Source organism: Lissotriton vulgaris, chromosome 6 (genome assembly GCF_964263255.1).
Source record: "Lissotriton vulgaris chromosome 6, aLisVul1.2, whole genome shotgun sequence".
In the NCBI taxonomy this organism is placed as follows: domain Eukaryota; kingdom Metazoa; phylum Chordata; class Amphibia; order Caudata; family Salamandridae; genus Lissotriton; species Lissotriton vulgaris.
In genome coordinates this window covers 1226358511-1226374429 of record NC_141694.1, presented here as the reverse complement: position 1 = coordinate 1226374429, position 15919 = coordinate 1226358511, and the positions used below count along the sequence as shown (strand labels likewise).

Genomic DNA, 15919 nt, shown 5'->3' with positions numbered 1-15919 from the left:
TACCTCTTGCATTACCGAAGGGTGCTGTATGAGTGTACCACCACCCCATGGGGTCTTAATAAACTTGTTCTTTGACTTTTACAGTTTCCGTGCCAACAGTTCTTGAGTGTAAGTGGGTTATCTACGGAGCATGTAGGCCTTGGGAACCCTGATTACTTCAGGTGGAGGTGTCGTGAGATTCCGAAGCCAGAGGAGGACTAGATGGGTAGAGGCGAGGATGTCATGCATCCTAGGTGGTTTTTTGTGTAAAGAAGTGAGGTGTAATAACGGAGGGGGAGAAATGGGTGGAACCGTAAGACTCTGATGCCGGAAGAGGAAAAGGTGGTGGAGGGATGTAAGGAGAGCTTGGTGGTATTGGAAGGGTGAGTTGTGGTGCATTGGTGGGAGGGGTAGATTGGGTGGAGGTGTCGTAGGAAACCAATATCGGGGTGGACAGGGTGGGTGTAAGGGGAGGCTGTCATTCGGGGTAGGTGATGTAACCAAATGTGTGCTGGTGCTGGGAGCAGATTGGGTGACTGATTGGGGTTTACACACAAGGTTTTTAATGGAGGGGAAGATGTTGTCGAGGAGATTCAGATTGCGGTCTGTGGCTTGGATGAGGATAATTCAGTTATTGTATATGGTGATAGTTGCTGTCGCATGGAAGAGTTGTGAGGGGCAGATACATAAGACAATACCATGCACGGTTTTCCTCAAGGACGAGATCGAGAGTGAGTTAAGGAAAGCTTTCCTCCATTGGGCTCTTCGCTTAGTGTGAAAAATGAAATCAGAGGGAGTAATCCCATTGTGTGTTGAGAAATAGGGATCGCCAAAAAGAGTTTCAGGGGCAGTTTTATGAAGTTGTGCTGAAAGCGTTTTGTAGATTTTTTAGTGAGGTTCGAGGGGTAAATGATGTACGAGTGTGTACCTGTGGGTTCCATACTGAAAGCAACACAGTAATTGAGAAGGTATGAGATGAAAAGTGCGGAGGGTGTAGAATGTGGTAAGTGGCGATGGGTGCTTGGAGGAGAAGTAATACGAAGTAGGGGAGGCTAAGTGATCAAGGGCGGGGACATGGGTGGGATCCCAAGAGACTTGTGGGCGGCACCTGAAGTGCGGGTAAGGAGTGAGAGGTGGGGGAAAAGATCGGTAAAGACTTGGGGGGAAAAGATCGGGGAAGACTTGTAGGAGGCACCTGAGGTGCGGGTAAGGAGTGAGAGGTGGGGGGGGGGGGAAGATTGGGGAAGGGAAGGGGCCCAGGCAAGGAAAGCACAAAACGGTTGCTGCCAACCAGAGACATGATTCTGCCCTACTGCTGCTGAGCAAAACTGAAGCAGGGGAAGGCAGAACAATAGGCATCCTGTCAAATGGAGGTGTGACCACCTCCCAGACAGGATTTAGTGTATTGGGGCTGGGTGGTTGTGCTGCCAGCACCACTCAATCTGCATGAGGGGCACATTTGATGTCCACATGCATAGTCCAGTACAAGACAGCTTTGGGAGCAGTTTGCTCCAGCTCTGGCACAAAACTGGACAAAGGACATGGGAGTACCCTCACCCTGTCCAGACCCTCCCCTGGGAGGGCCCTCTGAATCATCCCAACCCTTTCCTTAGGGTTCTTAAGGGCTTACCTGTGGGTGGGTCCCTGGATTCATCAAATCAATTCAGATCAGACACCACTTCTTCTTCTACCAACTGGGTACTCTGGACTTCGCTGGACTTTGTTTAAGCTCAACTTCGTACCTTCCAGTCTGCTGGATTATCTGTACCTGTGCATCATACAGGAACCTTCCAAGGCCTGTGGGCATCAAAGACACCTGAAGGAATCTCCCTTGAAGTGAAGGAGTCACTTCTCTGCATTCGCAGGCACCACAACTAAGTCGACCTGTCTGCTGATCCTGAGCTCCTCCGGACTCCAAGAGGTCCTGCAACACAAGTGGTGGTTCTCGACAACTCTGGAGGACTGCCCTGCCCTTTTACCAAGTTTGAGGCATGTATACCTAGTGGGGGCTGCAATCTCTGAACCCCTATGCACCTCATAAACTTGCAATGGAAAAGGCTTGTAGGCTTCCTTCAGAGAAGAGCTTCTGGCTCCAAGTAGCCCCAACCTTGAGTGACCTGAATGTTTAGGCACACCGCATCGTATGCATCGTGGCCTGCATCTTTTGATGAGCTGCCTGAGGTCCTCTTGCGACTCCAGTGCCTCCGGCCTATGGGTCGAGATGAGGGTCACTTTTGCTTCTTTTGGGCTCTCCTAATTGCTCAGGGCCTGCCCTGACTCCCCTGTTTGCGGTGAGTCCCCTGGACCTTGCTGGTTCCAACATTGCACCTTCTACTTTTGCATTGGTTGCTTTTGCCAAGGCTTGTTGGTGCTCCCACCGGACACCAACCCCTCAGCACTCGACATCCGACGTGGGACAGCTTGTGCATGGCTCCTGGTCTTCCTAAACATTGCCTGGTCCTCACAGCTGCAGAGTCAAGGTCATTGTCGTCTCCCCTGTAACATCCGACATCGGAGGCCATTCGTCTTCCAAGTCTTCTGGTCACTCCTGAGTGACATAGACTCTGTCCGCTCTGCTTGTAGGTACCTCTCATCTAGAATCCACCTTCGGATTCCACCAGACATTTTCTACTTCTTCAGCAGCAGCACTTTCCTGAAGTCCTGCATTGTGTTCAATTTCGGTTTCTGACACCAATTCACACCTATGGACCCAGCTTCCCTGGTGTAGGTAACATGGGTACTAGGGTATGCACAGGTGCGTCACTCTCCAACCTTCTGTCTTCTATGGGGTTTCTTCAGGGTCCATTGGGAAGGGGCCTTAATCTTAATCAAGATCACCCGGAAGGACCGCGTCAGCCAAACCGGAGGAGGAATAGCCATCGTCCACAGAAACACCATCGACATTACAACCGCAACCGAAGACACGCTCCCCTCCGCTGAACACCTACACTTCCAGATTCACACCAACGCCAAGACCACCCTCAGAGGAACGCTCATCTACAGATCCCCGGCACACAATTCAGCTAAACCATCGCCGACTTCATCAGCCCGCACGCCCTAGACTCACCAGAATACATTCTCCTAGGGGACCTGAACTTCCACCTGGAGATAAACAGCGACAAACAACAACACCACCCTGCTTGACAACCTCGACAATCTCGGACACAAGCAACTAGTGAACACCCCCACCCACCTCGCCGGCCAAACGCTCGACCCCATCTTCTCCGCCAGCAACCACGTCTCCTTCAGCCACTCCACTGGACCGACCACAGATGTATCCACTTCACCTTCAAAAAGAACACATCCCACCACAGCACACAATAGATCCCCTGCAGATCCTGGAACAAAATCACCACAGACCAACTGCTCTCATCACTAAGCCAGAACCCACCAGCCAACACCACTGACACCAACGCCGCAGCCCGCAACCTCACACAGTGGATCACCAACTGCGCCATCGTCCTTGCACCACTGAAGTACCCCCCAGGCCTGACCGGCAGCAGGAAAACCCCATGGTTCACAGACACACTCAAAGAATCCAAGAAATCCTGTCGAACCTTTGAAAAAACCTGGCGCCACGAACGAACTACAGAGAACATGACAGCCCTCAAGAACGCCACCCGCGAGCACCACCAGCTTATCCGAACCACCAAAAGGACATCATTCAAAGAGCGACTAGACAACAACACCCGCAACTGCAAGGAACTCTTCAACATCGTCAAAGAGCTCTCCAACCCCAGCGCCAGCAACAACGACGTCACACCGTCACAAGAACTCTGCAACTCCCTCGCCACTTTCTTCCACCTCAAGATCGCAGATATACACATCAGCTTTGGACCCCAGACTCCGCCTGCAGCCACCAAACCAGCGACCCCTACCTTCACCCTCAGGGCTTGGACCCCTATCAGCACCGAAGACACCACCAACGTCATGAACTCCATCCACTTCGGCTCCCCCTCTGACCCTTGTCCCCATCATATCTTCAACAAAGCCAACACCATCATCGCACCCCATCTCCGGAACGTCATAAGCAGCTCATTCACGTCAGCTGCCTTCCCCGAGAGCTGGAAACACGCAGAAATCAACGCCCTTCTGAAGAAACCCACGGCGGACCCCAAAGACCTCAAGAACTTCCGCTCCATCTCTCTTTTTCCCTTCCCGGCCAAAGTAATCGAGAGGACCGTAAACAAACAGCTGACTGCTTTCCTCGAGGCAAACAACTTGCTCGACCCGTCCCAGTGCGGATTTCGAGCCAATCACAGCACGAGACTGCCCTCATCACAGCCACCGACGACATCAGGACCATGATGGACAATGGAGAAACAACCGCCCTCATCCTTCTGGACATCTCGGCAGCCTTCGATACCGTTTGCCACTGCTCCCTAATAACCCGCCTCTCCAACACCGGGATCCAAGGAAAGGCCTTGGACTGGATAACCTCGTTCCTCTCTGACAGATCCCAGAGAGTCCGCCTCCCTCCCTTCCGTTCAGAGGCCACCAAGATCATCTGCAGCGTATCCCAGGGTTTCTCGCTCAGCCCAACCCTCTTCAACATCTACATGAGCCCCCTCGCCGCCATCGCACGCAAACACAACATCAACATCATCTCCTATGCCGGCGACACCCAGCTGATACTCTCCCTCACCAAAGACCCAACGACCGCCAAAACCAACCTCCAGGAAGGTATGAAAGACATTGCAGAATGGATGAAACTCATTCCCCTGAATTTGAACTCAGATAAAACAGAGGTCCTCATCTTCGGACAATCCCCCTCCGCCTGAGATGACTCCTGGTGGCCCACAGCACTGGGCTCCGCCCCAACACCCACGGACCACGCACGCAACCTGGGATTCATCCTGGACACATCCCTCACAATGACCAAGCAAGTCAACGCCGTCTCATCCTCCTGCTTCAACACCCTGCGCATGCTCTGAAAGATCTTCCGGTGGATCCCCACTGAAACCAGAAAGACCGTCACCCAGGCCCTCGTCACCAGCCGACTGGACTACGGAAACGCCCTATATGCAGGAACCACCGCCAAACTTCAGAATCGACTACAACGCATACAAAACGCCTCCGCACGACTCCTCCTCGACATCCCTCGCCACAGCCACATATCCGCCCACCTGAGAAACCTGCACTGGCTCCCCTTCAACAAGAGGATCACGTTCAGGCTCCTCACCCACGCACACTAAGCATTCCACTACATAGGCCCGAATACCTCAACAACCGCCTCTCGTTCTACACTCCCACATGCCAACTCCGCTCCTCCAGCCTCGCCCTCGCCACCATCCCATAGATTCGCAGAACCACCCCGGAGGAAGATCATTCTCCTACCTAGCAGCCAAGACATTGAACTCCCTCCCCACACACCTACGAACGACCCAGGACCATCTCACCTTCAGGAAACCCCTCAAGACCTGGCTCTTCGAGCAGTAGCAGCAGCAAGGCCTGGCTCTCGAACAGTAGCAGCCCCCTCCCCCTTCAGCGCCTTGAGACCCTCACGGGTGAGTAGCGTGCTCTATAAATGATTTGATTGATTGATTTGAAAATCCAACAAAGAACTTACACGTAGACTTGTATGGAGCACACAGTTGTATTCCCACACTTCACACGCTCTCCATGGGGTTCCCCATTACTCACCTTGGGTTGTTCCTTGGGTCCCCAGCACTTTTACGTCCTCTCGACATTATCGTGACCCGAGTCATGGTTCTTATACCACTTTCTAAGTATATGGTTAGGCATTCCCTTAGGGCCTACTGCGTATTCTGTGCTATTTACGGTAGTTCTATGCAAAGTATTGTGTGCATTGTGTTTATCTCCAGGTAGGAGAATTCTAAATGTGTTAGAGAGTATTATATAATAAATACATATTTTTATAATACCTTGTGTGGATCTTTTTCACTTAATTGATACTATAAGATTGCATTCTGTTAAAATAGGCTGAGTTATACTCTGTATGGACTATGCCTGAAGGCTGCTCCCCACAGCTACCACTTAGATAGATTTGTAAGGTTGTCTAAGACCTCTTAAATCACCATAAGGGTTGCCTGGAATGGTGCAGGTTGGCCACTTACATAAGTGGACATATCATACTAGGCCAACTTCTCACATTGTGGGATTCTAGAATTTAACTGGAGTCCCTTGGGACCCTGCCCATCCTGTCTCCTCTGGTGAAAAATCTAGGCATTCTCAAGGATAATAAACTCCCCATGAAATCAGGACTAGCGTCACTGCTACGTGATTTGCAGTTCTCCGATGGCTGAAAAGTATTCTTTGGCTGATCCCTTTAGCAGCTCAAAGAACGGTCATCCAGGCCCTAATCATATCCAGACTATTTTAATGTATTGTACCTAGGTGCTAACGTGATTCCTGGTTCAGCGACCTTCAGGTGGTGCAAAATGCTGCAGCTAGGCTGCTCTTCCACCTATCAAAATCTTCCTCAGTCTCTTATATGCTTCTTGAATTGCATTGGTTGAGGATCATCAAGCGCATTGAGTTTAAAGCATTGAGCTTTATCTTTAAAGCAAAACATGGCCAGGCCCAGACCGGGAACGCAAACCAGCCCTGGCAATTATGTCGGACCAGCCTGGGGTGGGTGGGGGGCTGCTGGTGGGAAACACTGCTGCAGTGCCTGTGTTATGGGGGGATGATTGTGCAGCACAGCTGCAAAACTGACCCCCAGTAACAAAAACAACCCTCACCGGTCCAAAACCGTTCCAACCCCCTCCAGCTCACTGGGAAAACGCCCACTATGGCCAGTCGGCCCTGAACATGGCTTAGGACCTCAATACAGTCAGAAACTGGCTGCTCCCTACCAGCCGACTCGTTCCCTAAGATCTTCAAATCAAACACTGTTTTCTATACCGAGGTTTCGTCTAACCCACTTAAAAAGTCTGCTCCTTTGCAAATCTAGGCCCTAAACTATGGAGCTCTCTCCCCTCTGCTTTAACCTCTTCGATGCTGATGACGAGCTTAGCTCGTCATCAGCCACGGGTGACCTGTGCGGATGACGAGCTGAGCTCGTCATGTATAGCGGTAAATGGAAAACAGCCGCACAGCGCAAAAATCACCGCAGCAGCGATGCGGTTAAGGAATTGTAATCCTCTCCTGAGCTTTCAAAAGGGTCTGAAAACCTGGTTATTTGAGCTTTTCGCACCGGACCTGTGCATTATCCTGTGCCTGTAAACACTCGGGGGTAGCTGCACGCAGTACAATTTGCATAATAATAATAAGGATTGGAAGGATAATATAGGAATATTCATTTAACCAAGTTTCTGTGATGAATGTGATGTCAATGTCATTTTCAGGATGGTTTCTGCCAGTTCTGTTGCATGCTTGATGGCCGATCTATAGTTTATGAGCATGCAGGTTGAATTGCTGCTGCTTCTGGGCTTCTGGGAGAGGGTGCCATAGGTATTTTGATGTACTATGCTGGTGGCCTGGCAAACTAAGGAGGGTTAAGGTCTCATTCTACTCCAGAAATCACATATATCTTGAAGGTGGGGGTGTCCAGGGATATTGTAGGGTTGTATGTGTTCGCTAGATCCATTGTCTCCCTTAGGAACATCATGGGGCTTGATATTTCGGCCTGTGAAATTGGTTATCGAGGGGATTTGTGTGTCAACTGTTCATCTGGGTCTCAGATAAACATAGGGGTTGGCTGGTGATGTTGGAAAAGGGTTGGTTTGATTGTCAATCATATGCATGGTGGGTTTTAAGAATCTTACTGATGTTGTTGATACCCTTTGATACCATAGCGAGTTGACTCTCCAAGTGAGTTAAACAATCGGTTATGCCGATTGTGGATATATAGTTCGATGGAGATAGTAATTCGAGTTGACTTTCCATGCTGAATTAGGCCTTTTGTCATGTCTCTCGAGGGCATATGTTTCAGTGGCGAGAGTATGGAGGTGTTGAGGGTCGAATTGTCATCTTTATGGGGAACTGGGCTCAAATTCTCTTAGAAGCACAAGGAGCAAGAGAAAAGTGCTGTTTTCAGATGTTTCAGAATATGTTCTGATGCCTACACTGATAACACATGTTTATCTGCATATAAGTTAGCAGGACTAGTTCTCCACCATATAATGTAATTATTTTTGTGGAGTCAGAGAAGTAGATGCTTCTAAATAACACATTTGAAAACATTGTGATAGTCTCTACCAGATTATCTAAATTCAGGAACTTTCTGACATTACACATTCTTTTCAGAGATACGGGGCAATTAGCTCACCACAGGAGCACCATGAGTTAGACATGATTAGGAATACCTAGACGAGGGATGTGCGGCAGTTCTCATTAGTTTCAATTGAGGTCGAAAGTTACTGTTGTTTATTCATACTAGCATCCATGTTTCAGTGGTCAGAGCATTTAATAATGCATTAATAGGGTATAAAATATACCTTAAGTAGGCTAGCTGCTTAAATGATTGTATGTAACAATATTACCTACAGAAATATTTGCTACAAGAATATCTTAGCAAAAATATTTTAAAAAACAAATATTGTGGAAGTGTAAATTGGTAAGTACAGATTTACTATTAACTCAACATTCATGCACAGTAAAGATACAAATGTCATAGGTATGTGTATGTGGAGTTTAACAAAGTTGAAATAATCTATATTTATACCTTTATATACTTGTCAATGTTTTGGCTGTCAATACGAGCAACAAGTTCGCAATGCATAGAAATGATCAGGTAGACGTTTGGCAGGCTCACCTACATCTAGATCTGTGTCAGCCACTTTTGAGGTTCCCCTCGTCAAGGAAATTATAGATAATAAGCTTCACTGTCTAGGATAAGTGAACTCACTACTCTTACAAAGAGACAAACAAAAAACCCGGTAACAACTGCTCAAGTCATATCTGCCATCCTTCAGGTGACAAGATACCTTCCCCCAAAACTATCCCTCCTCCACATCCCAGACGCTGCAATGGGCTCATTGATCACTCGTTTGACAAGCATCCCCTTTTGGTGGTGTAGCGGGGAGAGATGAGGAGTGAGGAGGAGTGTAGTGAGGAGTAGCAATCCTGACCATCTCAATCTTGTTTGCAGGATTCTTTCCCTCATAAGGAATAAGCCCACTGAATTAGTAAAAAAGGCAAATGTCTTGATTCTCAGGTAGATTATATAATATTACTATATCTTATGATGTTCTTTTCTCAGCACTCGGGCACTTATCATTTACTAAGTGATGTGTAAACACTTGATCTGAGTAATTTTGTGGTATGCTTTGAGTGCACCTGTGAAACATCCTATTAAATTGCTGTAATGCGTTACTCCATGCAACATATACATACATGCTATGTGCTTTGGTCTGCATAGACCATCTATCTTCAAACACACACTATACTCATTTCAGCATTGCAGTGCAGTTACTCCATGCAGCACACACACACATGCATTGTGCATTGGGCTACTCAGGCCTTCTACCTTCTGTCACTGTAGTCAAGGTTTACTGATGATGGATCTTGAGCTCACGGTCTCCCAACTGCAGTCATAGACATCATATTCAGGGATTTTTGGCACCACAGTTAGGGGGATCTTTTTAAAAAGTCAAGCAGCGGAGCCCCCAGCGAGGCGGTGCTACGTGCGTGACAGAGAGGGAGCGGGAGAGGGGCTATCTCCCCCTCCCTTGTGCCGGCTCTAATTTTAGCAGCTGTGTACCATCCACACACCTTAGTGCTGCAGCGCTAGGGTGCGTGCAAGAGTGTAGCATAGGTTTTGTACATGAAGGGTACCCTTCCTGTAAAAAATACTATGCTAGGCATGATGCAAAGCTTTTCCCACTTTGCATATGTGCAGCATGCATGGAAACTTGGAAAAGCACAGAGAAATTAAAGCATTTCTCCTGTTAGCGCCTCCTTTGGAGGGGTGTTAACCTTTGGTGCAAAATCATGTTTACAAATCTTTGTAACTATGGTTTTGCATCAAAAGGCTTGGGTGGTTGCATGGGAACGCCCATGTACCACCCATGTAAGCCCCCTCGTGCAAAGTAACGCAAAGCAGTGCTTTGCGCAGCTGATAGGGTGCTTTCCAGCACAAATGAAGTTTTGCGCTGGAAAGAAAATAGCAAAAAAAAGTATTCACGCTGGTTAGCACCACTTTTGTGGCACCAAACCAGCGCAAATGGTTTGAAAATCTCCCCCTTAGTATTTGACAAAAGCTATGTTCCTAGCCTCAAGTTGAGATATTACATTCTACAGAATTAAAGATTATGGTCTGCCGGTTTGATACTAGGGATTGTTTTTTAAAGCAGTCTGTCTTCATTGCTAACTGATCTCCCATCATCTTGAGTAGCTGTCCGAGTTCACAGACGTGGAGAAAGTCGGCTGCAGAGTGATGGTGGAGCTTGCTCGCTGGCTTCCCGACGTGGTACTTAGGAACATCCTGGGTCTTTTTGAGATGGAGGCCATCCCACATCCATATGTTGCATTGTGCCTTCAAAACGTCATTCAAGGTCATGGTAAGTTGCCTGGCATTTGAGAGATCCTTACATCAGGGAAGACCATGCTAAGTGAAGTGGGAAATGGATTAAGTTCTGTTGGACACTATTGGTACAATGATCACACAATCCAAGATAGATGATGTTCAAAGCACAATGGGGTAGTGATACCTACAGACATGGGTCTCCGGTTAGGAGAGTACAGCACTGTGAAATCTCAACCTCAGTAGTTCTGGCAGTTAAACTTAGAACCATAGGGTTTAACAGCAGATAAAGACAGTTGAGCCATCAGCCTGCTTACTGCCTGCTTCTTGGAAATGTATATTCCAATCTGGTTCTCAGCTCCTGCTTTTCCACTTAGTAGTTTTCTTTGCCTGTCTCACTTGAACATTTTAAATTAAGTTACTGATCCATACAATTTCTGGCAGAATTTAACTTAGCATATTTGGTACTCTCTCTGTGATATCATTGTTACTTGTTAGCCCCTCTCCCTTCCACTTAAGTTTAACTTTCTGACCTCTAATTTGGGGGAAATTGATGCTCCCAGGTTCAGGGCCTAGGGAATTCATGAGCAACCCTTCTAACAAGTATGGCCTCTTGTACTTGAAACACCAGTAACCAGATACTACTGTGAGATCACAGAATGAAGAGAACCTCCCTTTAGACGTTGACTCTCAGGGAATTGGCTGTCCATTTCCCAGAATCTCCTACAAGGAAACATAGCTAGTCTCCAGAAAGGACCTAAAAAAGTACTCTTCTAAGTCTTTGTGTGCCGCCTGTGTCAGATCGAAAGAAGCCCAAAGGCTGCACCGTCTCTCTGTTGGGCCACTCATCTCACTCCAATGTACACCCAATGTGCAACCCAAGGCTCTCCCTTTATATAAGGACCGTAGCACTCCTGTGTACTTATGTTATTTCAATCGGTGTTATGGTCGTTGGTGCAAATTGGGAAATCCTCCTGAGTATGAGGATGAATTCAATGAATGGTTTGCGTTGCTCCCTGGGCGGGAGGGCGTCTCCAATTGCACTCCTTTGGGCATGATAAGGCATTAATGTGTGAAAAGAACACATCTTTGTATTACTGAAGAAAGTAATATGACACAATGGATTAAAAAGCAACAATGAATAAAATTGATTTGGAAAATAATTTAAAAGAGTGAATATTGTATTTACATATAAATGAGTGCAATTGGAGACGTCCTCCCACCCAGGGAGCAACGCAAACCATTCAGTTCAAAGTACATCCCAGTCCTAAGGTCTATCCGTTGTATGTTTCAGTTTGAAGGGCACTACAGGACTCCCATCTCTGCTGTGGCACCTGTGTACACCTGGGCACCACAGGCTTTTGCCTCCACTATGCAACCAGTCTGAGCTGTGTTTTTTTGTTGTCACCTCACAGTATCCATAATGAAGTATTCTGAGGGTTTAATCCTTGAACGCTTTCTACCCATCATGAAGAAAGCAAGAACTTTCGCCCAGTGTTGGTATTTCTGCCGCGGTAAGTATAAACTATTAGGAAGCTTCTCTGAAACTGGATGGAGTGAGCACCCACTGCAAGAATACTTTCAATTTTTCAGAATACACCAGGGATAATTTTATATGTATGTATCATTTTAATCAACAGCCTCAGAGTTTGTCTGAGAATTTTTCCAAAAGCTTCTGGGTTTTTAATTAATCTCTGAGAAATGATTTTGCTTTTCTTCATAAAATGGTCAGATTCTATACATTGTATGTAAAATTGATGTGCTCTGTATTATTTTGAGTGACAGCTGAGGTATTAGAATGTGTCAAAAGTCATTAAAAACTGCCCACCCTCCCCTTGATTTTCATGCACCACAAGCCTGCATTCTGGGGAAGGGGAAAGTTGGTAGGGCTAAGGGTGTGTATAGACAGAGCATAAGTGAGCAAACTGGGCAGAACTGATTTGTATTTTCTCTGCAGCCTTTCAATCCTTAAGTTGGGCATTTGCCCGGAGCACAGAAGCAAAGCTTGTTCCGCAATATTTGAAGGGCTATGTTATCTGCAAGGTCTATCTTGACATACCGTGCATGAACACCAAGGAAAAGTGCAAGGTAAGTTTTCAAGTCAGAACGGATTCTTGAGAGAGACAAAGCATGCTACTATTATCTACTGAGTCCCCAGTACCAGATACATTATAAAAATGTGCTAACATGCCAAATATAATATCCCTTTGATCACCATGGATCATTTGAGGAAGGGGCCGTGATTCAGAAAAGATGGAGCCTTGTGAGGATCAAGATGCCCCTCTCTCTGCATGAACAGTGGTAATAAATGGTATGCAGCTGTCAGTGAGTGAGCATCTATGGTGTTTCACTGAGAAAAACTAAACAGGTCTTGGCTGCTACTACTGGAAGGTGGCTCAGACTGATACCATGCGGTTAGTCACTGTCTGTCTTTAGTAGCAAAGTCAACAAAAGACTTTGGAATTGAATTCAATCCCAATTAATTACCAATGGTTTAGATTGAATCTAGAACTCCATTCATCACTTCTTTTTCTAAGTGAGACAGCCTAAGTGCTTATCATGATGGCTGCATCAAAAAGGGGATGCCCTAGTCCATTGTGCTATAGCCATATGCAGAGCGGCACTAATGAGGACCAGTCAGCCATACATTGTCTGAATTTGCATATACTCACATTCAGTGCAAACATACTAGCTTCAAATGGAATTTTCCTCTGGTAGAATGACCGATTTGCTAACTGTTGATCATTATCTGTAGTGGCAAACTGAGCAAAAGAGTGATGGATTAGAATTCAGCCCAAAGTACAAAGGGTTTAGGTTAATCCATTCTACCCATCATGTCTGAATTTACTCATAGGCATATGTCATGTTGTCTTTCATGCGTAGAAGTTGTCAACAATACTATTTAACCATTACCAGAAAGTAAGACTTTAACTGGCGCATGCATCAAGGTCGGATTTCGCGATTCCTTATTTGCGATTATTAAGGAATCTCAATTAATGAATCACACAAGCCTATCCATGTAGGAATTGCTATAAAAATAGAGATTCCTAAACATTCCCTATTTGCGACTCATAAATTGCGAGTCACAATTAAGGAATGGCTTCCCATTCATTCCTATGGGCCTACAGGCCCATAGGAATGAATGGGAAATTGCACATGCAATTTCAAGGGTACAAGGCTGTCAAAAGGACACCCTGTTGCACCCCTGAAATTGAACTGTGCACACGTGTTGCGCACACACATGCCCCAAGGGCATGTGTGTGTGTAACCTACAACTTTGTGCATTTTTCAACATTTTCGCTATTTACCATCCGGTATAATTTCTCTGTAAATAGCGGATCCAAATAGCAAAATCGCTATTTTAAAAGGCATCCTGCATTGCATTCAAGGCATTGTGATTTGTGATTCCTTAAGTGCAATCACAATTTGCGATTTTTGCATTTGGGATGATGCATCCCAAATGCCAAAATACCGGTCGCAAAGGGGCAGATTCTGAGAATCTGCCTGTTTGCGACCGATTTTTCCTTGGATGCATGTGGGCCTAAATCCGGACATGGGAGTAAATCAAATGACATGGGTCTTGTGAGTATGGGGCAAGTTGGCTTCCTCTGCAAAGTCATTGTAAAATGGGATAAATAAAACAAGAAACTGTGACTTCTCCAATTGGGATAGAAATGTTACCTTTTGGCTATGGTAAGAACCTCCTGACATAAACATGCATCTCCACCACAAGTATTTTGCTATACAAAAACAGTACGTTTCCCCTTGCTTCACACATACAGAGGTCAGAGGCATGTACTTTCTTCTGTGTTACTTCCTGTAGATCCGTGAACAGGTGTTACTGACACTTGGCCCAATGGCGACTCTGCTTCCCCCAGACCAGCTGGCTTTGGAACTACCAGGGGTGTTCCGAGAGGTATTATACCTCCAGGCAAGCCTGCCGAAAGAGAACACCTTTGGCCTGATAAAGGTATGTCTGGGGCAAATGTACCCCTCAGAAATATCTACTGTATGTTTGTATGAATTATGTCCTTGATTTATCAAAGAGAATCATAAGGGGTTGTCAAGTGAGAAAATGTTGTGTTCAATCAATCAATCAATCAATCAATCAGAGTACTTGCAAAGCACGCTACTTACCTGTGAGGGTATCAAGGCGCTGAGGGGAGGGGGGTGCCGCTATTGCTTGAAGAGCCAGGTCTTAAGGAGTCTTCTGAAGGCGAGTAGGTCTTGGGTCTGCCGTAGGTGGGTCGGGAGGGTGTTCCAGGTCTTGGCGGTGAGGTAGGAGAAGGACCTGCTGCCGGAGGTTGTTCGCTGGATGCGGGGGACAGTGGCGAGGCTCGCGGAGCGGAGCTGGCGGGTGGTGGTGTAGAAGCTGAGTCTGCTGTTCAAGTAGGCTGGTCCAGCGTTGTGAAGTGCTTTGTGTGCGTGGGTGAGGAGCTTGAAGGTGATCCTCCTGTCGACGGGGAGCCAGTGTAGGTCTCTCAGGTGGGGGATGATGTGGCTGCGGCGGGGGACTTTGACGATCAGTCGGGCGGAGGCGTTTTGGATGCGTTGTAGTCGTCGTAGGTGTTTGGCTGGGATTCCTGCGTAGAGTGCATTGCCGTAGTCCAGTCTGCTGCTGACGAGGGCCTGTGTCACCGTTCTTCTTGTTTCGGTTGGGATCCACTTGTAGATCCTGCGGAGCATGCGGAGGGTGTTGTAGCAGGAGGAGGAGACAGCGTTGACCTGTTAGACATGGAGAGGGAGGAGTCGAGGATGAATCCTAGGTTGCGTGCATGGTCGGTGGGTGTCAGTGCTGTTCCCTAGTGGTTGGCCACCAGGAGTCGTCTCAGGCTGAGGGGGTGGGTCAGAGGATTAGGACCTCTGTCTTGTCCGAGTTCAGTTTCAGAAGGCTGCTCCTCATCCAGTCGGCAACGGCCTTCATTCCCTTGTGGAGGTTGGTTTTGGCGGTGTGTGGGTCCTTGGTGAGGGAGAGGATGAGCTGGGTGTCGTTGGCATAGGAGATGATGTTGAGGTCGTGATGGCGGGCCACTTGTGCGAGGGGGCCATGTAGACATTGATCAGTGCTGGGCTGAGGGATGAGCCCTGGGGGACGCCGCAGATGATGTAGGGGGTATTCTCTGCTTGTCTTTCAGATCTCTGTTGGGTTTTTCTATAGCTTTCAACACACCTGACCTGGAGCACAGATCTGAGCGGTCATTATCTGGGTCTTCTCTTTTTTCACCGGGGATATCATAGTTGGGCCTTCATTACAAGTGGCACAATAATTCTGATGGTACAGGTCTCATTGTAATCATGAGGTTTGAAGGAATATGGTAGCTCTATTGTGTTTCATCAAAAGCCCCGAGGAAAAACAAGTACAGTAAATGAAATGTGACTCCCATATGTTACTGCTCCCAAAATGGGAGTCCTTGTTATTTGCCCTTCCTAGACTCACATCGAAATAGCAGATTATGATAGGCCACTCATAATAAGGGTCACAGTAGTGCAGGTGGAATCTAAGGAATCACA

The 15919-nt window shown here is 47.1% G+C and overlaps 1 protein-coding gene across 1 annotated transcript in view; it reads left to right on the top strand.

Annotated features, from left to right (window-relative positions):
• Positions 1–10321: 10321 nt before the first annotated feature.
• Positions 10322–15919, top strand: part of LOC147708657 (uncharacterized) — a 147126-nt gene continuing 141528 nt past the window's right edge. The window contains exons 1-4 of the mRNA XM_086925758.1: positions 10322–10445; positions 11824–11922; positions 12366–12496; positions 14232–14378. Of these exons, the coding sequence (XP_086781884.1) occupies positions 10322–10445; positions 11824–11922; positions 12366–12496; positions 14232–14378 (501 nt within the window). The remainder of the gene's footprint in view (positions 10446–11823; positions 11923–12365; positions 12497–14231; positions 14379–15919) is intronic.